Consider the following 21,426-nt stretch of genomic DNA (forward strand, 5'->3'; position numbering starts at 1 on the left):
CTAGCTGTACAGCAACAAACCAGACCCTATTTCCAAATTCCAGCTCCTTACACTGAAAGAGAGACATTAATCATTCTTGCACAATAAATTGGCACAAGTCCTGCCAGCATTAGTTCTCAGGTTGGTTTATTTTCTCAGAACAAAAATATCAAACATAATTTTTTAAAGAACAACCTGTATAAACAATACAAAACTTCATGGCATCCTACTCCCATTTACGGATTCCCTAAAAGCAGCCCAGAACCTGCAACAGGTAGGATATCAGGAAAGAGTTTTCTTCAAAGAGTGTGCAGGGGAGAAGAGAGGGAACGCTTTCCTCTCTCCTACAGCAGGACTTGGTTCTTCTGGAAATAGCCTCAGAATTTGGCAAACAAAACCAACTTCAGGAAAAAAATCAGGTTGCGTATAAACACAGAACCTCCACTTCACACTCTCAAAACAAGACATGCTCTTGCCCCTTTTTCCAAAACATAGATGCGATGCTGAGACCTCTGTGTGCCCAGAGGTAGGTCTCCTTCCCGTCCAAGAACCGCTCTTTTCGTCAGTGGGCGAGGTCCTAGGATAACAAGATACCACAGTCAGTGTCCCACAGGCATCACCTGTACATTTTATTCCATTTTAGCATTAAGTGGTCAATCGTTACTAGCACACGTCTACAGTGGCCCTGAAAGAAACACCCAGAATTTTGTGGCTTAGCACAAGCGGAATGGGCGCAGTGAAATCCCCATAAAATTCATTCAACCTCCTCACAAAATAACTTGGAGGAAACTGAGTATTCAGTGACAAGAACTCAAAACTAGCAAGTCCACCTCAGAGATACCCTGAGAACACCCTTCAGGTCACCCGCTTTCCTGTACGGGGTCATCCATGCTACCCATCACTTGTGCTTGTCCAACCCTGTTCTGGGAAACCCAGTGCCTGGATACTTGCTCTTTGCCTTCGGGAGATAGTCCTGTGTCTCCTAGAAGATTCACCATTCTCCTCATCTGAGATTTCTATTGCTTCTCACCATACTTACTTGCTCCATCTTCCCCCCTTGCCCACACCCCCTTCCTGTTTGTAGGGCACGACCACCGAGAGGCCTGGCCACACCGCTGCGACACCGGCGATGGATCACAAGGTACCCCCAGCATTTTGTTCTTTGTTAGCTCTCCCTGCCCCATCACTCTCAGCTGCAGTTGGGTCCTCACCAGTCTTGGAGTCCTGGCACACACTGAGAAGGTGACAGATTCTGTACCCAGCAAAGCCTCTTTCTCTCATCTGCAGCCCCCACCCTATCCCTCCCCCTCTTTAGGGTCACAAGAGCTTCACTAGAAGGAAACAAGTATCTAGGCGTAGGGTCAGTTTTCTCTGGATATAAACCAGAACTGTTTCTAAGCTGTGACTCTCCCCCCCGCCCCGTATTTTAAACGGGAACCTCTTGGGTCACTCATCAGGACTTGGATCACCTGCCTCATCTTCTACATGGCTACACTGACCTTGCTGCCGAAAGCTCGCCTGCTCCCAGCCATGCTTTCCCTCTGCCTCTCCACCTGCAGACAGAACCAGCACCTTCTCTTCCCTGGCCCTCGCAAGCTGCTTGACTTGGTTTTCAAGTGCTGGTCTAACACTGCAAGATCTGCAGTGGAGCTGTGGTGCACGCAAGTATAATGTAAACCCTCTTGTCCCCAGAGCCATTAAGCACCTGGGATAAAACACACAGCACACATTCACGCTGCTTTCTGATCTGCCTGTTAACGTATTTCAGCATCCTGCTGCTCACGATGTTGCTGCAGCTGGCACCTCTGAGATACTGACGGAGGAATACTGACACAGAGGGTATTTCCCCGATTTGTCAGAGTGCAGATGGTACCGAAACACTGCTGAAAAGTCGCCTCATCCTCCATAGGATGAACAGCAGAAGGAAAAAAAAAAAAAATAATCAGAAAAATCTTTGGAAACCTTTCCACAAGATAACACATTATCCGTTTCCTGCAGAAGTTCTGAGGATCAAAGGATCCGAAGACGCCCTATCTTCTCTCCGCTCAGGAATACCAGGAGCCCAAACCAATTTTTGATACTCTTTCAGCAGCTGTAGCCACTACAGCTTGCTCAGCCGGCTTGGCTGCAGTGGCCATCTCTGCAAATGTAAATCAAATTACTAGTAGCAAAATGGGGAAGCCTGCTCCTTAGAGGATATCGACTTACAGACTGCTAACCAGAAGGCAAAAAAAAAAACCAAACCCAAAACAACCAGTATTTGTGAGGAAAACAGACGCTTTACAGACTAAAGGATGAGAAGATGAAACATCACATGACGCTCAAAATCCACACCTCATTCATTATATATCCTTGAAAGGCACCACAGGATCACAGGATAATTAGGCCTGCAAGGAACATCAGTAGGTTTCTAGTCCAACCTCCTGCTCAGAGCAGGGTTAGCTATGAGGCCGACCAGATTACTCATCTTCCTCCGATGACCCTGAAGAAGCCCGGTTTTAGTCGGTCTGTATGCTCAGAGCCACACGAAACCCGTGACTCAAATGCCACCCTGCCAGAAAACTATGAGTCTGAATCAGGACAATGTGCCCCCCTCAAGGGCTGCCCCCAATTTAAAGTTTGGGATAATAAAAGTACAAAACAGTCGAGCAACTTTCAAGATTGCCAGAAACACACGAGTAAAGACTTCTAGCCCAGCACAAACCAGGATTCACGGTAACAAGTCAGTGTAGAGCCACTGTCCCGGTTCAGCCAGACTCACGAAATCCCACGTTACAGTCTCATTTAACAGGCCACCTTTTATCGCCAAACCTTCCAAAACTGGGGGTTAACGAGGTTCATTGTAACGCAAGATATTCACAGTCAGCTTCAAGGCTGGCAGCGCTTTCTACTATTTACCCTGACCAGGAGAAGGGGGAGAGGAAGTTTCTAAAGAAGGAAAACTACCGGAGGACACTTCAGCTGATCTCTTCTCTTTGAAAACTTATCAGAAGTAGAAATGCTTTAAGTCATTTCTCCAGTTCACAGCATAAAGTTCTAGCAACTAGGACAAGGAAAGAAAGGTTTCTACAGTGGAAAAAAAATCATTATACTTGATGCGCCGTAGTGTTCTGCACATTATTAGAGAAAAGCGTCTTTGCTCCTTTTAAAATGCAACTGACTTCTACTCTGCTACTTGTCAGTCTAATGTTATCCCCACACAGTGCTTCCTTTTATGTGTCCCTGATAGGCATACTTAAAAGATAATCACTTGATGTTTCCACTGGCTGTTAGCTGTGGTTTGGGGTGTCTAGCTGGGTATAAAACCTACAGCTACTAAGACTTCTTGTGCACCATAAAAACAAAGGATCAAACTGTGAGTCTTCTGGTTTCATGGCTGCTATTTGAAGTAATAAAGTCTTTACAAGGAGCTAATTAAAAAAATATTCAAACTGAAACCCTAAAGCCATTTCAAGGAGTGTTTGATCAGTTCATCTCTTTCATTTCTACCTAATGGCTACACAATCAAAAGAGAAGTGGAGGGGAAACACACGGCCCTGAAGACGCAGAGAGTTGGATCACGTTCAAAGTGTTTGCTGCTCCTGCACGTAGGAGAACAGCGTGCTCCAACCAGGACTCTGCTCCAATATTTGTTTCCTTCCCTTAACAGCAGGTTGGCAGCAACTCAGCCACAAAAACCAGCAAGGCACACACTCGCTTTGAAGTTCAGACAGAAGTCTGTTGGTACCAGCTATTTTAATTCATGCTTCAGAAAGACAAGGCAGTCGATCATCAATTTACAGTAAGCAACATGCCAGGTCACAGGTCATTTATAATCACAGTCACCTTTACTCTGCATTAAAGCCATAATTAACAGTTAATGTTTAACTAAGGCTTTAAAGTTTAAGATGCTTTCTTGCATAAAGAACTGTTGCTGCCTCTTCCTCAGCTCCCCCTTTCCTGCCTCCATCTCTAGCAGGGATGCGGGGAAGTGTCATGTAGGCACCAAACACAGCAGATAAAATTTTCGTCAAAGCACGAGGAAACTGGAAAGTAAGAAGCATGCACTTAAAGCATAGCTCCTGCCAGCTCAGCCCTCATTACACCCATGCTTTGAAGCAGCAGCTCTCAACAGCATTGCACTGAGATAACCCTCAGTGAGAAGAGCGCTCCTCAAGAGAAGTAATCAAGTCATCAGCTTCGTGGAGGGCAGCCTGGAAGGCTGGCCTGGCTTTTACATCCCAGAGAAGTGCCTTTAAAGGATGTTCAGAGAAATGTAGCCTCCACGTCTGGTATGGGACACAGAATGCCTTCTTTTCAACACTTCTGTTCAAATCTAAATAGGTTTGTCACTGACCACGAAGAAGAAAGGAAGGAAAGTTTTGACTTGGTAGTCAGAAGGATACGGTACACCTTACACCACAGCTCCACATGAGCACGCTGGAAAAGGAGATGTCACGTGCACACATTTGGAGCACAGATCAGCAAAGGAGCTAAAACCTTCTTGAACAGCAATTGCCCGAGAAGTGCTTTTCACTCAAACCCCAACAAGTCCAAAAGGAACTGCCACTCTGGGATGACAGCCTGGAGAAAAAACACCGCTACCGGGAGGTGAACAAGCGCCTTCTGAAACGCACCACCTAGACCCCACGAGAGGTTACTGACAGGCTGCAGCTCTCCTGAGTGGCAAGAAGAAAGCCCAGCGACAGCTAGGGTGTTATCAGGTAGCTGATAACAAGATGTGCTGGGCAATCCACCCTGATATGAGGAGAAGAAACAGCTATTTACAACGCCAGGCTATTATGGTTTTATCTGGATAATTATTAGGGGGAACACGACATACCGCCATCCTAGGGAGCCTGTCTCTGAGCATGCAACGTGCCTTCAGAAAATTACCTAATTAGGGTACCGCTTATCTGCTACCTACAGAAGTGATTCTGCAGTCAGCCATACCCTCATTTCTCTCTCCGACGTGTTGTTTGGGGATGTCCAGCTGTTAGTGCTTCAAGTGGGCTCACTTTTATGGCCAAGATGGCTGTGAAGCCTATCTTCAGGGTACGGTAGCACACAGATGCTCGGAGACTCCCCACGTCTGAGGGCTTGAGCAGGCTCAGACTACCCCGTCACAGGTGCACCAGATGTCCAAAAGTCACAGATGAAAGTGCAAGGAGCAGATGCGCTACTCCTTGTTTATATAGCCAAGCTATATGAACTTCCATTGCCATCTGAAGATCTGCACTTACACGCTTTTTTCTCAGGATGTTTGGGTTTAGGGTTTTTTTTTTTTTGCAAGTCAATTTGTCACGATCCTCAGCTCTGCAAAGGATCCACAGCGAGTTTCAAGCACTGCCTGTATGCTAGACAGACAGCTCGTGGCAGGATGAATTCTCCAGAGATCTTCAACAAGTCTCAACTCCAAAGACCCTGAATGCTGATGACAAGTACTACCATCCTGAACCTGAGGTGATGGAAAAAGGATCTGTCAAGCCTGCTCAGATCTGTGACAGGACAAGGATACCTAAAGCAAAAAGGAAAACCAGGAAGTGCAGCCCTTTCCCAAGCATTTCTAGAACAAGTCCCTCAAAACGGCACCCAGACTAAGCAACAAAACAACTTGTTCATAGAGCAAGAGGTCTCACAAGAGGGACAATTATGGGAAGATGAAAGAAGGGATGAACTCTTCAACACACACTTCTGACTCAGAAGGGACTTCATCCAGCAAGTCTGGGCTGAAACTGATCCTTACAGCAGCTCCCAGTCCTTCAAGAGCTCAGATAACTTTCATGTCAATAATACTCAGCATTCTGTCAAATCAACAGGTCCCCGATAAGGCAGGGTGGGTAGTGGGAGAGGCACATGAAGGTCATGTCTACCCTTACTGGAAATAACTCTGCAGTTCTGCAAACCAACTCACAGCAGTGCCAAGACACTCCCTGCATCTTAAGCGAAACGCCTTTCTGAAAGCAGCGTTCCCCAAATCTGAAGCCCTCATTAGTATCTCCTACCTCTTGGTGCTGACAGCCATAAACATTGTCTTTTTGCAAAACGCTGTTGCCACAATGTCAGACACAGCAATCAATGCCCTGGTGCTGTTCAAGCAGTGATGTAGCCCCCCCCCCCCCCCGGTCCCCTGTCAGCTGCTCTGTGTCACTGCTGATGGAAAGGACACCCCATTACGGGGCTGCACTTGGTGAACAATGCTTGGTAGCTCACAAGCAGAGGAGTATTTCCCCAAAACCACAATGAGCACTTTTGAGGGCACTTGGTGCTCTTTTGTTAATCTCAGCTGTCTCTGTATCATCACAGCTACTACAATGCCCAGTTAGAACATTTTAAACTCTTCCAAAGTTTGTCAGTGTTTCACCGCTCACTCCGCTGGAGCGGAAACCTGGTAGGTCTCACAAGACCCTGACCAGCACCAGCACCCTCTCGTAATCAGGTGAGCATCTCACCTGAAGCCTAGGGTATCAGGTCATTAAAAGTTTGCAATTTAATCTGAACAAAGTGGAGACTGTGGAATAAGCAAAAAAAAAACAAAAAACAAACCAACCCATGGAAGGCCCCCCCAAAAAATAAATCAGCCACGAGGGCATGGTTCGCACCACCATCATCTGAAGTTTTTTATTCCCAACCATGCGTTGAAGTTACCTTCTGCTGTGCGCCAGCTCCCCTCTGCTCTGAATGCTGCTATTGGCTCTGACACCTGGTCCTGGTAACAGAGCCCTCAGTGCAGTGCCATGCTGAAGCAGCAAGGGACACCCACATTCAGTGCCACTGACCCCAGTGTGTGGGTAGGGTACGTGGGTACACTGGCCAGGCCACAGCTGGCCCATGCCCACGCACAGTGACTTAGATCATTGAGCGTGTCTGCTCAGGATACGTCTCTGAAATCAAGCACTGAAAAACCTCCTTCACTCTGTGGCGGTGGCAACGTCCTCCAAGCCCAGGAGGATACCCGATTCTTCATATAGGCACGGTTACAGCTCTCCACACTCAACACTCCTTCAAGAAAAGGGACTAGAAGAACAAGCACACGACAGTAAAGTATGGAAAAGGGCCCTTTGTTTTGAGGTGTAAGGCATGATCTTTTAAAATCCCCAGATTTAAGACTAAGAGAAATAGATAGGATAAAAGACATTTCTTCTGGTAGTTCAGAGAGAAAGTCTGGAGCACGCCAGATCAGCGGGACTGGTGGCCAGGCATGCCAGTTCTGCCTGGGCTGGCAGGAGCCCGGGGAGAGCTGCTTACCACCATCTGTAATGCCACAAGGACCAAAAGCGGCACTGGGGAGTTCTGTGCCTCAGCTACCCGCACAACTAAGCTGTAACCTGATCTCAGGCATATGAGTCACAGGCACCTGCGGCAGGCTGCCACCCGAAATCGGTTTGGTCACTACCTACTTGGGTGCAGGTTTATCCAATTTGCCTTTTTACCCATCAAGGTAACAAAACATTTTTACTTACACTTCGTATAGCGTATCGCAACTGAAACAGGAAGGGTAGAGAAAGGAGACTTTAAAAACGGTACTTCAGAGAAAACCTTAAAATAACCATGCATCTCCTTGCTGCTGCGAGTGAAGGCCAGTAACTCTGAATGCTCTGCAAAACTAAAGCTTTCTTCATAAAGAAAGTCGCACCTTACACATAGGCAATTCTCTTTAAACTCTACCTGCATGATAAACCAAGTATTATTATGGGAATGAAAAGAGCCCGGCACCTTTTCCACTCTCTACTGATTTGTGACAGCAGCATATTTTATCTTCCAGCTGCTGGCAAAAGCTCCGAGAAATAAAAGCCCGCACAGGGGTATTCACTGGGGGCTCAGCCGGTCCTTTCCAGGGAAAGTGTGCTGGGTGGCCTCAGGCAGGCAGACAGGAGCTTGAGGAGAAATGCAGCCAGGAACCCGCTCCTACCTCACCTGGGAGCTTCATGTTTGAGCACACAAAGGGGAACCCTAGGCTTTAGACACTTGCTAAATCTTGGAGAGGATGGCCCTGGGCTGGGCCCCAAGGCAGTCCTCTGATGAGGCTGGAGAACCGTCACTTCACTGATACCTTGGAGGACAGGCACGGTAGGGCACTGAGATATTGCATGGGTCTCCCTCCTTTCCATTTCATATCATCTTTTCACTTCTAAGCCCAGGCCAGACCTCCCGATCTGGGCAAAGCCACCCCTTGTGCAGTCAAACCAGGGACCCACATCCAGTACACCTGACCAGGAGGCACGCATGTCATGGGATCCCTAAGCAGAGGTGGTGCGGTCATTTCTCCACTGACAGTTTCTAGAAGAGAACAGAGCCAATCTTCCAGAGAGGTATTACAGGTACTACCGCAGGCGTGAACTGCAGAAGTCCTCTGAAAAAAAGAATGATGCTAGAAGGAGAGAGCTGGAAGGAAAACAAAAAACCCCAACCCAACAACCTTACTAAAGTGTTTCTCCTTCCTCTGCTTAGCAAGGAGAATACTTAATTAAGAGAATGCTTCAAGCCTTCCCGCTCACTCCAGCAATGCTCAGCATAAAGCAGATATTTAACAATTTCCTTTGCAGCACAGGACATCTCGGAGGTACAATAATTTGCATATTCTAAAGGAGAAGTGAAATTGCTGGTTCTCTGTTGTTCAGCTTTAGGCAGTGGGTAGGGACAGTATCGGCAGGAGGCACATTTTAGATCTGCTCAGTAATAAGGGAGAGCAGGAGGGGAAGGAGCAAGTTGCTGTTTACTCCAAGTCTGGCAACTTCCCAAGGCAGGAGTTTTGACTGTGTTATATACGTACTTCTCAGTTTATTTGCAAGTCTCTTTCAGCTTATTAGGTCAGTTTAACTGGCAACTGCTGCTGATTTTAAGCCCAATTATAGTCACTTCTACCTGGTGACACAGCCCCAGTTCTGCAGCCAATTCTCACCAATTAATGGCTTCAGAATTGCTAGACCCTACTATTCGTAGCAATCTCAAGTTTGACCTCAGAGTCATAGTTTCCTGCCATAATTTCAGTATTGTTTGTTTTCACTGGCACACTTCCCTGCGTGCTCTCAACTAGAGACCACTTCTCCTGTATATTGAGCCGAGATACACATTAGAGGCAAGCTTTCAACTTTGGCCCACCTATAATAAAAAAAAAAAAAGGCTCAGACTCATCTTTCTGGGATGAAACTATCACCAAGGACCCTCTACTAGAATCCAGACATTTCTAGGGAATTTGTCCCCACTCTTATAATTAAGTTCTCTTATCATGAAGGACCACAGCAATACGATAAGAAACTCCCTTTTTTTTTCTGCCGGGTCTTTCAGACAAGAACGAACAAAAAGCTCCAATAAGCCAGCGGTCCTCAGCCCATCCATCCTGCAGTTTAGGGGACACTGAGGAGGACTTTCAGCTATGCACGTCCCAGGTAACCTGGCTCAACACGTCTGCACCACACAAAGTGTACAGAGGCAGGCAAGTAACCCAAACCCAAAGAGGGGCAAGCACAAGACCCAAGCCACTGTGTTTGCAAAGAACTGCAGCAAGATGGATTTAAGAAAGTGTTTGTGCTTCTATTTCTCCCTCTGAGTATTTCTGAATTCCTCCAGCAAGCATCACAAGTATTTCACCAAAGAGAAGATTTATTGACCTGAAATTCCATTAAAAAGGAAGAAAGTGTGTTCTGAGCAAGATGATGTTTGCGGCAATTAGAGGAACTGGACTCTACAGTGAGAGGGACACAGAAAGACCAGGCAGTATGAAGATACTCAGGTGTGTCTGGGTTTGAATGTCATTATGCAAAACATACAACACAGCCCTGGATTATTCAGTACAGAGAAATGAAGCGTTTGCCCCTGTAACAGAGCAACTGCTGCAGAACTCACCGAAAGGCATAGCAAACCCACCTGGGAAGGAGGGGGATAGACGTAGCAGTGTTTCAGGAGGGAAAAAATGCCACAACTACAGCTCCGAGTCATTTAGCTGGTAAGCTGGACAACGGGTCAGGTCAACGCTTAACAAGCACCTGCCAGCTGGTATATAGGAAAGTTTTCCGTAACTGTTGCGATTCCACTGGATCATTAAACATGAACCACGGGCAGTGTTCACAGGCCATGTACTCACTCAATGCCTAAGACAGAAAGGATGAAGCAGGCCTGCCAGACCGACCGAGTACAGCTTGTGCCCCAAACTGAACTGGTACAAAGTTGTCAGAAAACATCAAAGAATGTTCTGCCTCAAGTCTGACTAATTAGCCGTGCCTTTGATAGAGAGCAGGAGCTCCAGTTGGAACTGCTTTGCTCCTCTCTGAATATGTAATGAAGTTTTTAAGCAAGATGCAGCAGCAGCAAACCAACCTCCAGCTAGCACAAGGCCCTGCCCTGCCAGAACCTCCTCCAGCAAGGGATTTTTCTTGCTATGAATTAACAGTAGATTCTTCTGTAGGTCTCAGCGATTTATGTTTGTCTGGAAGACTTAGTTTATTTTTAATACTGTAACTAAAATCAACTTCAAAGAAGGTTAGAAATCTTTTTGACTGACTGCTGTCCATCAGCTGTGTAAGGCGGGAGAACTCCAGGAAAGCACTGTACATGTGCACCGGTGGGAGCCAGTGGAGAAACTCTGGCTGAGGAACAGTTCAGCCCAATCTTTAAGCTTGCCTCCAGCAGAGGTTTCTCTTTTTCCCTTCCCCTTTGCACTTCTCAGTCTCCACTAACTGAAGACACTGCTTTACTTACAATAGCTATGTGCCATTACACCAACTGTGTGGAAATCAGCATCTTTGCAAGCCGCTTTTTGGGAAACAAGAGGCCACACAACCTTACCAGTGGAGGACCCGTCTGGCGACCCAGCAGATCACCACATTCATTCAGAGTTCCCACCGCAAAGCAGGGCCAGCTGATGCACAGATCGACACAAGAAGCTTCCCAGATCAGGCACCGTTACGTATTACCGTCAGACACGAGACCCCTGTCCTACAGGCTTCCAAACTGCAAGTCTGAAATTCAGCAAGTGGAGAATCAGAGCCTCTTTGCCAAGTCCAGAGCCACAGACTTCCTGCACACGCTGGCAAGACCGCTCGTCAGTCTTAAATCCCCCTTCACAGCTACTTGCCTGGGGGTAGGTACCTGCTAACAGACACAATGAGTCTCATCCTGAACCCAGGGCAGAAGAATTTGTGCTCCGAGGCAGTTTAGCAACATGCCCAGCTCAGAGCAGGGCACAGGGGCGGCGGGAGGGATGAAGACTACAGCAGGGAGGCACATCCAGCCGAAGAGGGTTGTGTTGCTTTAGGAAGCAGCCGTTCAATCAAACCTCTTCCTCAAATGCTACCTTAGCTTCCTCACAAGCACAGACAAAAGAGCCAACCTTAAAATGCCAGACCTGCACCTTCCACTCGCACTGCTACTGATGGAAAGGCTGCCAATACTCATTTTCTGTAAGTAGAAGAGGCACTGCCTGTATTGCATGAGAGAGAACGGCAGCAAACTCCGACAGCCCTGAGCTGGTGATGCTTTCTGACAGAAGGCTGCTGTCATTTTCCGCAAGTCTTTCCCTAGGGTTTACCCTGAGGCTAGAGACCAGCGAAGATTCCCACTCCCCCTTATACCCCCCCCCCCCCAAAGGTTTTGACAAAAAAAAGAACGATCAAAGAGCCTTTGTGCATTTATAAACCCGTCAATTTTGCTAGAAGATTTAAGGCTTTAAAGAGTCCAAAACATCTATTTGAAATTTTCTATACAAACAGGTTTTTTTAATATTTCAAAAAACCCAGAAATAAAATATTTAGATTTTTCTGAAGTGAGGCATTCCAACAGCTCCAGACAGGAGCGCTGGAGGGGAGGAGGAAATCCAATTCTTAAGTTTGACAGGAACAATTTTTTTTTGTTTCTTTTAATTGGCAGAGAAACAAGACTACACAGCTATTTCTCCTCCTGGCTCTGACAAGGAATAGCTGGGATGAGGAGCACAGGAAACAACAAAACCAAACTTACTCAAGTGCTGCCAGTTTCAGGTTCCTGTCCCACGCCAGCTTGCCTCGCAGGAAAGATTCCCCAAACTGATGATGTAGCAGCGTTTCACCCCACCATCCTGCCCCTTCCCCTCCACACACTCCCATTACTTTCTATTTTGTCCCCAAAATCCTCCCACGCAGAAGAGAAGCAGGTTCCCCACCTGAAAACAGTTCCGACATGACAGAGGTTTAGGGAGACCTCAGCTTTTTTTTTTTTTTTTTTTTTAAACACAACTTGATTACCTTTATTTCTGGTCAGCCAGAAGAAGAGTTGAGAGGGGCAAACATTCGGCAGCACATTTCTTTCTCCTTTTCCATGTAGTCCTTGTAGCAGCTGCAAAGTAGAGCACAGCATGGCATCACAGGCTGTGGACTGCCCGCCCAACCATCACTGCCACAACCAGAAAATATGTATTATTTCTTCTATATAAATTAGCCTAATGCAAGAGTGAGCTGGTAGCAAAGACGCAGCTCCTCCAAGCCCTTCTTTCTGCCACGTCAAGGAAGGAGGGCTGGAAACATTGTGCCTCATCCCCAGACCTTGGGTCTCTGCTTTGCTGGTGACTATTAGCTAAGTAGATAATTTGACTTTTGGTAGCCAGATGCTTTCTACACCAGTTTTGCAAGCATGTGACGATGCAGAGGAACCCCCACCTGTATCCTGTGGTCTAGTTTCACGTCTCCTCATTTATGCCACTCCTCGTGTGAGCTCCTTCAGCACTTTAGGAGACATCGTCCAAGTGCCCTACTCCAGGGTATCTACCACTGACACTGAATCTGGGCAGAGGATGGGTAGGAGACAGCAGGGATTTGCGTTCGGACTAAGTGGATGACAGGGCAGATGCTTCCTCCTCCGTTCTGACTTCCCTGCCAGCGTCACATTAGCATGGCAAAAGCTTCCCAGACTGCTCCATTTTAATCGCTGCTTCTCCAAACACAGCATCCTCTGCACCCTGTGCTCTCACCTCACTGGCAACGAGGTCTCACTGGTGAGGAATCCCTGAGCCAGAGCGTGACTCAGTTTGGGCACGGTCCCAGGGATCAATGGCTGCCCACACGGTCAGCTTTCCTACATCTGCTACCATATAAGGTCAAAAGCAAAGGTTTTTGTTGCAACGCACCAGCACAAGTGTGACCTTGGCTAATGCTCCCTCAGCCCCCTACCATTAGCACCACTGGGCCCAGAACCTCCGAGTGTTTCGTTCAGTGAAATCACAGCACAGCAAGTGTCTTCTGTTAAGTCTCAGACAGATGTTGCCACAACTGTCCACACTGAGTAGATGAGGGATGCCCACCTAGACTGTGGACGGCACACTCACACACCTACCACAGCAGGAAATCCAAGAGCCCCTCATTTGGAGGCACAGATTCATGCCAGATGTCAGAACAACCCCATTTTGTTCTGGATTTGATGCAACGCAAGCCTTCCAATAGAATTGCCAAATCCAGCAGCAGAATTTGCACCAACAAGACCACTACAGCTGGTACCAGAGACGCGTTCCACAAAATCCTCACGCTGTATTCTGCCTGTTGTTCTCCAGTGAAGTGAATTTTGCCAAGAACCTGGTTCAGCTGTTAAAGAGATGCTTTTCAAAGTTTTGTTTTAAACAGCAAAAGGTAGCTGTTGATGAACAAACAATGTTCCTTTTCACAAAGTATAAGTGTACTCAGTAAGGAAGTGAAAAGCCTCTAAGAACAACATTTTGATTCATATTCCATTTCTGAAGCATTTGCCAGATCACATTACGAGTTTTCTCAGGCAAGGCAGTTTGGCAACATTATAGGTTCTAGACTGAGGTATGGCATAATTAACAACACCCGATAACATTGTCTTCATCTATTTTATACTAATTCCACCCTTTGTCAGAGTAAAAGCAAAAAATACACCAATTTTAACCGGCACTGAAGCAGAAACTCCGAGACAACAGTGGTGTGACGCGTACTCAGCTTACTGACACACGCGTTACCTGTACGTGCTGCTGTCTCCAGAGTCGGAGCCGACAAGCCTACCCGCCGCTTCCCTGAAGGCAGAATGCCTTGTTGCTTCCTGGCAGCACAACCTCAACGTTACTAGCAGGACTTCTCTTTTATCTGCCAACATATTTCGAACGAGTCTAAGGGAACATGAGGCTTCTAGAATCGGGACTCCTAGCACTGTACCACGGGTCTTTGACACTGCCCACATGCCAGGCCTCCAAGAGTATCTAGCCAGCCATCCACATCTATTTTAGAACTACTTGCGCTCACCTAGCAATTTGGTAGCTACGTACCCAGGGGCAGATCACAATGAATAGAAGTGCTTTATTTCATATTTCCAGACCAGCAGCTAATACCGCCTTCAAGTTCTTTGTGCTTCAGAAGTAACAGAACAAGTTTGAAGACTTGGTGTTATCACAGACTACTAAAGACGACGTGGATATGTAGGACACCGACGTGCAAGGACAGCCCTCTACCAAAACATTACCTGGTGAGGGCACTCGGCCCACAAGACTGGCTTTTCCAGCCGCACCAACTATGCTAATAAGAGATTTTACTGCTGTCTACAAACCTTTTTGCAAATGCCTGGCGGCGACACACAAAAGAAGAGGGTTTGTATTCAAGGGCTGCTTTGTGATCTCTGAAGCTGGGGACTGCATCGCCTTCTGCGTCTGTGAACAGTGCCAGAAGTACAGCACACACTTTTGGGAATCAGCTAGTGCTCTTGCCAGTTTCAAAGGGAAGAACAGAATGAGGGCAGAGACTAGCGTTAGTCATGTTTTGGTGGGACTAGGGCATGACTAAAGCTGGCAGGATTGTGCTGTACTCAGCCTGCAGGCGAAGGGAAAGTTTGCTTTCAGGATTGCTCACTTATTACCTCCAAGACAGCAAGAAATTCACTTTTAACAAACACTAGTATTTGTAGCATTGTACACTGAAGCACTTGCAGTGCAGAAGAGCTGCTGTAATTAACCAACGCATCTTAAAGGGAATGAAAATCACACTTATTAATCCAGAACATTTCCAGCTTGAGCACTAGCCTACCGCATTTCATTGGTGTTGAGGCACTGCAGCAGCCCCTGTCTCCCCGTCATCACCCTGACCTGCCTACTCACACGGAGCGCAACACACGCATCCCCCCAGAGAAACTGTACAGAAAGAGTGGGTGCTCTCAGCTTCTCACCTATCACCTGTAACCGCTGTGTCTGCAAAATGTTTGAATCGGCTGTCCCCACACTAAGAGAAACCGTCTGCGTTTTCCCCAAGTCACTTACTGACCCAAGAGTTTCGCGTTTTGTTTTTTTAAACATTTTAAATATTTTTGAGTGGGTGTTCCAGCCTGTCTAAGCACTCTCTCTTCCACAGGGATGGAAAGGAGTTCGCTCACCTTGCCAACTTTTTCAGCTCATTGTTAATATCGTGGTTAAACGGCTGTATATGCTGAGCTCTGACCAGGAAATCCCGTGCTTTTTCATATTCTGTCATGCAGAGACAAGCCTGCCATTGAAAGAAGACAGATGCGTCGCAAGATAAATATAGACTCTCTGCCATTCTTCAGGAGTGAAACATGTGCAACCACAAACATTTCTGAGACAGATCCAGGTAGCTCAGGAATCCCCCATGAAAAGATCTGTGTGACAGATTTACAGAGAGACAGATTTTTCCAAGAGGTCAGACACAGGCAAACCACCTCGACTGCTGCAGCAGTTTAGGAGGCCTGGCCCAGAATTTAGTGGTTCTCCTCGGTTCATTCGAGGTTCTCTCCACAGTCAGTCAGGCCGGGGTATTCTTTGATGTGGCTACCAGAGGAACTTATTTTTGCCCACCTGGCCACACCTGAACAGCGCTTTGGCGTTTCTTTGGTCAATCTCCAAGGCCTTCTCCCCGTATGCCAAAGCTTGGGCAGGACGTTCCAGTTTCAGGTAAGTAAGTGAGAGATTCAGGAGCACCAGCAACTTGGAAGCATCGATCTGACACTGCTCTGCCTTACTGGAAGGGCTGCGACCGAGGATGGAGAACGCCTGAGCAGACCGGGAAAAAGAACTAGTGCACAACAAATCTGTTATGGAAGGTGAGAAATCCATCTCATCAGACAGCTACGCTCATGCTTCTGTTTACCTGGGTCAGTTAAAAATAATAATAATCAAAACTCTAAATATACTGCATGGCATTATCAGCATGACTAGCCAGCTCAGCCATAAGACTACAGGTTTAGGAACCTATCAAGAACTTGAAGTAGCAGAATAAAAAAAAAAAAAAAAATTACACCCAGGACTCAGATTTTAAGGGCAAAGATGGAAGAGAAATCCTACAGGGAAAAAGGCAATTTAAATTATTTTTGTTACAAAAATACCAAGAAAAAGCAACTCTGAATGGAGGGAAGAAAAACCTTACAAAACCTCGCTACCTCTGAAACAGCAGCAGATGCATTCCAGTTTGGGAATAGCTGAGTGTTTCCCTGCCTGGAGGGGTTGTGGAGTCTCCATCCTTGGAGATGTTCAAAACCTGAACGCACACAGTGCTGGGCAACCTCCTGCTGTGGCTGACCTTCAGCAGGGGGTTGGACTAGACAACCTCCAGAGGTTCCTACCAACCTCAACTATTCTGTGATTCCCAACTGGAAGGCTAAAAATAAAGTTAGAGTGCCCAGTGTGCCAGTGATATCTGTTTCCAGACCAAAGGGATTCTAGATTCCTTCTCAAAGCATTAATCAGCACGCTGCTGCAATACAAGGACATGCTGCATTACAGTGTCTTCCAGCAAAAGCTGACCTGAAAGGCTCAGCCACGCAAACCGCTCAGGGCTCACACAGCCACCGAGATGTACTCTTCTGTCTCAGCTAGAGCTCACAGGGAGCAAGCCTGAAGGAAAAGGGTTCTACCTATTTCTGCCAACCCTTCTCCTTCGTTTACCACTGCTGCTCACACAAAAGCAGGTACCCAAGATCTGTTCTTAAATAACAAACTATGCCTGGAAAATATAATGAAGTTATGTGATCTCTAAATTGTACTTGTTATGGTGAGCTAGCACTTAATAATCACTGCTTTCACAGTTTTTCACAATGGAAAACGCTTTTTTTCTGGTGTCATACCCTTTTGTATCTGTCTTTGGCACCCTCGAAGTGCCGCTTACGGTAGAGGTAGTTGCCAAACTCTCTCTCCGTGTCTGCCACTTTCAACACCTTTTGTAGCGGAAACGTATCCTGCTGCTCCTGTATAAAGAAATACCTGAATTTCAGCTCAAACAAAAGAAAAGAAGCAGAGAGCTCAGACAGGACAGTCCTGCACAGTCCCCTTCTATTCACAGAGCAGGAGCCAGCCCGTTGCCAAGGCCCCTGCAGCGTCCAGCCAGGCCACCACCACGTGGCATTCCCCTTCGCCAGGCTGAAACATGCCACTGTCTTTGTGCTGATAACTCCTGGTGAAGAGTGCTACCAAGCGGGTCAGGAAGCTCACCAGCACCAAAGGGACTCCAGGGGAGGGAGAAAAGCAGGAATTTGTTCTTAAATCCTGCCCCACTCTCTCACCTGCTCAGCACAGAGCAGACAGTTAACGCAAATGCTATTGCTGGCACAAAAGGTGAAGGTGATTGAAAGGCTCCATTGCTCTAATGGCTCAGCATCACCCAAGGTGGCTGCCTCACGCCAGCTCCAGGACCAGCCTGACACCCACACAAGACATCAACCAGCAGAACAAAAAAACAACCCCAACAATAATAAAAACAGATAAAAATCGAGGGACATTTTTTCTCCTGGGTTTGCAAGTTTGAACCAGCTCACAGAGAGAGGTCAGTTAGCCAGAAAGGGTGGGCAACTGGCAAGAAGGGGAGTAAGCTCTCTTGCAACAAGTGTGGCTGGCTCGCAGGGCTCTGTGCGGACAAAGCGGCCTGTGCAGCAGCAGGAAGGAATGAGGAGGGCCTCCCCCACCAGTGCTGCTGCCTGTGCCCCACTCACTGACCCACAACCACGGCCCAAAGCCCTTTACATGAAAAGGGGGAAATTAACAATAACACCGTAACTCACCAGGGAGGAAAGTGAAGGGTGAAGGAGCACTTGGGAGAGCAGCCAAGAAGCAGAGACAAAGGGTGGGGGCTGGGGGGGGGGGGGCACTTGAACACTGCAGACTGAACAGGATTTTTACAGACAGCTCTTACTGTTCCTTCAGAGAAATTCCTGGAAGCTGGTGCCCTCTAGTGAAACCATGAGGTTTCTTGTAAAGCTAAAAATAAATGGAAGTCGTTCCACTGACTCCAGCACACGGGAGCAAACAAAGGCAGCACCCAGCTTCTCCCTCTGCACAGGAGCGCAAACGGAGCAAGGCGTGCAGGGGCAGTCTTAGAGGGCACGTGTTTGTATCAGAGTGGAGCTAGCAGCCCAGGGTCTGGATAACTGCACCTGTAATTAAGCTACACATATGTAACACATGAGCGACAGCAACTGGAAGGAAAGACAACAAAGGTTTAGCCTCCAGATTTAGATCTCAAACCTTATTAAGGCAACTCACAGCAGTCAACTCAAAGAAAGTGTCAGATTCATCCGAGTCCAGGAAGTCCAGCACCTCCACTTCGAACATGACCGTGGCATTCGGGGGAATGAGAGGAGGACAGCCCTGCCGCCCATAGGCATAATCTGGCGTGAAGACAAATCTTGCCACCTCTCCCTTCTTCATCGTCAGCAGGCCAATTTCCAGGCCCCCCAGCGTAATGTCTGTCACAACAAGAAATGGAAGATCATGAAAATCACAAACCTGGAAACCCCCCTCAGACTCCAAACAACAATTTCTCCTAAAGCCTGGAGGGAAAAAAAAACAACCTTTGGTAGCTCGTGTCTCAGCAACTGCAATGGTCAACTGCCCCCTGTTACGGCTTAGCAAGGCTGTGGGACCAAGCACACAGTAAACAGCGACATCTCCTCTCAGGTGATTTAAAAACACCAAAACAAGCAGCTGCTTCAGGGCAGGCAGCAAGCACCCCCACTGCCATGAACAGCACTGGCACCGGCACCGCTGCTCACTCCCACAGTCAAGAGGGGCAGAGGGTGATCGGTTCCAGATTGACCATCACCTGTGTGAAGCAGGAGGCTTTTGGACTCCATTAACAAGTTTTAAGGGTTTCAAATAACCTAAAGATACTAAACAGCATCTAAATTAACACGTCTTAATGGCCTGGGCTTTATAACCCCAAGTCCCAGGACAAACTTTTCGGCTCAAACCTACCTTTTCCAAGTTTCATCAGCCCAGGAGACTTGCTGTAGCAGTTTGTGCAGAAGGGTTCATCCCAGTGTTCCAAGTACCCGGTGTACTTCACTGTGCAGCCCAAAGCGAGGAGAAGAGAAAAGCAAGAGTCTGATTTCATATGCAGTAACAGTACCATCGGAAGCACACCAGGAATTGGTTTTGCAACATCACCCTTTTATCCTGCTTTTCTTCCTTCCTTCTGCTGTAGAACAGCAGAGGCAGCACAAACTACCTTGTCTTTATACCAAAAACCTGGACACATCCAAGTAGCCAAGTGGTGTCGATTGTGTTTTAACATCAACACCAAATAACACGGCTGCTTCACAGTCTTGATGCCTTTCTAATAAAGAGATGCGATTTTGTGTTTCTAAGAACTGGAATGGAAGCTTCAGCTGTAGAAATTAAAATGCCCCAATTACCTGCAGAAACACGTAATAAAGTCTTTCCCAACCAAAGCCAGAGCCCTAGAAAGAGAAACAAAGGGGGAAGCGTACCCCTCCAAGCTCGGCCACTCCCCAGGGAGCTGTACGGGTAACTCCAGTTCTCACTCAGTTAGAAAACCCACTGTAATGGGCTTCCCTTGACACGGCACCAGGCCCTTGCACTTCAGGAACCACTTTCAGCTTCGAAATTCTGCTCTGTACTGTGAACACAGGTGGGACCTGGAAATCCTGCTTTTCTCAAGGTCAAGATGCCCTTTCATTTAATCTGTCAGCCACAAGAAGTTAAACAGAGTATCCCAAGTGCTAAAATACTGATAAGGGAGAGCAGTCCCTGAAACAGAAAGAAATACTACCGTATAACATAAGCACTTTTAAGTTCTTGTTCTGACCTCACGCTGAAGCCCAAAGCACTCAGATTTGCCAGCCAGGAGCACCTCAACGTTAGAGGCCCAGGGGATCTTTTACAACAGGTTCCATCCTCTCCGTTTCCCCCAGTGCACGCTTCAGGCCCAGCCACACCGACCAAAGCAAGGACCTTGCGCTGAGACGTAAATGACATAGAGGAGCACGAGACCCCGACTTCAGTCCACGCTTCCACGGATTTTAGGTTTTCTTAGTCCTGCTAACCACAGATTAAATTCAGCAGTTGCCATCTACAAAGCAAGCTGCTCAGGAGGTGGTCAGCGGAACCCGCAGGCTTGTACCCACGAAGCAGGGCACGACGGTACCGCAGAGTGCGCCAAAACCCCCGGGGAGCCCGGCTGCGAGCCGCCCTGCCCTCGCTGCCCGACGCCTGGCCGGCGGCACGGGGCAAGGGGACACAGGACCCTGTGGCAGGGGGGCCGCCCAGCCGCTGCCACACGGCCTCCCGCAGCCCACGGGAGGAGCGGGGGCACCTGGGCCCGCCCAGCACCGCAGGCCCCGGAGCCCCAGCAGTACCTGCCACAGAGGCGGCCGGGGGCACGGCCTGCCCGCTGCCGGGGCGCAGCTCCTCCTTGCGCACCCCTCCATCGCCGCTCAGGTCCCGCAGGCCCCGGCCCCGCGCCAGGCACTGGAAGGGGGACATGGCCGGGGCCCTCCCCGCCGGGCGCGGCCTCCCCTCGGCCGCGGGCTCGGCTCCAGACCCAGGCCCCACCGCGGCCCACCACCGCCCGGAGCGCCTCGCCTCCTCCCGCCCCTCACCCTCTCCACCAATCGCTGCCCACCACACCCTGCGCCCCCAGCCAATCACGCTCCGAGGAGCGACCGCGTCCCCACACGCTGCTTCAGAGCCACGCGCCGGCGCCTCGCGGGGAGGACACGCCTCTGCGCAGCTATCGGCCAATGGGCGATGGAGGCGTCACGGGGCTACGCAGTGCACCCTGGGGGATGTAGTCCGCGCCGCCCTCGCCCGTCGGGCGCGGCGGGGCCCGGGGCCTGCGCCGCCTTCCGCCTCCCCCCGCCCCGGCCCGGGGGCCGCTGCCTTGCCCCGGCTCCCCGGCGTTCCCACCGGGCCCGCGGGGGAGAGCAGCCTCTTCCGGGCGTTGTTTCCCTCGGGGAGACCCGGGCCGTCCCGCCCCGCCGGCCGCGTCTGCTCGCGTTCTCCCCCCCCACCCCGGGGCGCCGGCAGCAGCCCCGGCACCGCACCCACGGGCCGGGGCCCTGGGCCCGCTCCCCTGAGCTGGGCCTGTGGGCTGGGGGACCTTGGCTTGGGTGCTCCCGCGGCTGCAGGAAGGCCCCTTCGAGGGAGGGACGTCCCCGCAGCCTGTCCTCACCCGCCAGCCCCCCCCCAGGGGAACGGGTGCCGCACCCTCCTGGTTTACCGCGGCCCAAGGGCCCAACGCCTTCAGCCTGAGGCAG

The 21,426-nt window shown here is 48.9% G+C and overlaps 1 protein-coding gene across 1 annotated transcript; it reads right to left on the bottom strand.

Moving 5' to 3' along the window:
• Positions 1 to 472: 472 nt before the first annotated feature.
• Positions 473 to 20,701, bottom strand: FKBP6 (FKBP prolyl isomerase family member 6 (inactive)). Its single transcript, XM_076354705.1, has 8 exons — positions 20,527 to 20,701; positions 19,124 to 19,213; positions 18,413 to 18,615; positions 17,002 to 17,121; positions 15,737 to 15,931; positions 15,298 to 15,407; positions 12,177 to 12,267; positions 473 to 556 (listed from the first exon to the last, which is right to left on the bottom strand). The coding sequence occupies exons 1-7, from the start codon at positions 20,651 to 20,653 to the stop codon at positions 12,189 to 12,191; spliced, it is 924 nt and encodes a 307-aa protein (XP_076210820.1). The 5' UTR covers positions 20,654 to 20,701; the 3' UTR covers positions 473 to 556; positions 12,177 to 12,188.
• Between the last annotated feature and the right edge of the window lie 725 nt (positions 20,702 to 21,426).

The sequence above is a fragment of the Aptenodytes patagonicus genome, chromosome 17 (genome assembly GCF_965638725.1).
Source record: "Aptenodytes patagonicus chromosome 17, bAptPat1.pri.cur, whole genome shotgun sequence".
NCBI classification, from domain to species: domain Eukaryota; kingdom Metazoa; phylum Chordata; class Aves; order Sphenisciformes; family Spheniscidae; genus Aptenodytes; species Aptenodytes patagonicus.

Bases quoted from the DNA above. Each gene is read 5' to 3' on its own strand.
- FKBP6 (XM_076354705.1), bottom strand. From the start codon at position 20,653: ATGTCCCCCTTCCAGTGCCTGGCGCGGGGCCGGGGCCTGCGGGACCTG. The intron at 18,616-19,123 runs GTAGGTTTGAGC...TTGTTGTGACAG, and splicing joins GCTGATGAAACTTGGAAAAG to ACATTACGCTGGGGGGCCTG. The intron at 15,932-17,001 runs GTATGACACCAG...CGGTCTGCTCAG, and splicing joins CCAAAGACAGATACAAAAGG to GCGTTCTCCATCCTCGGTCG.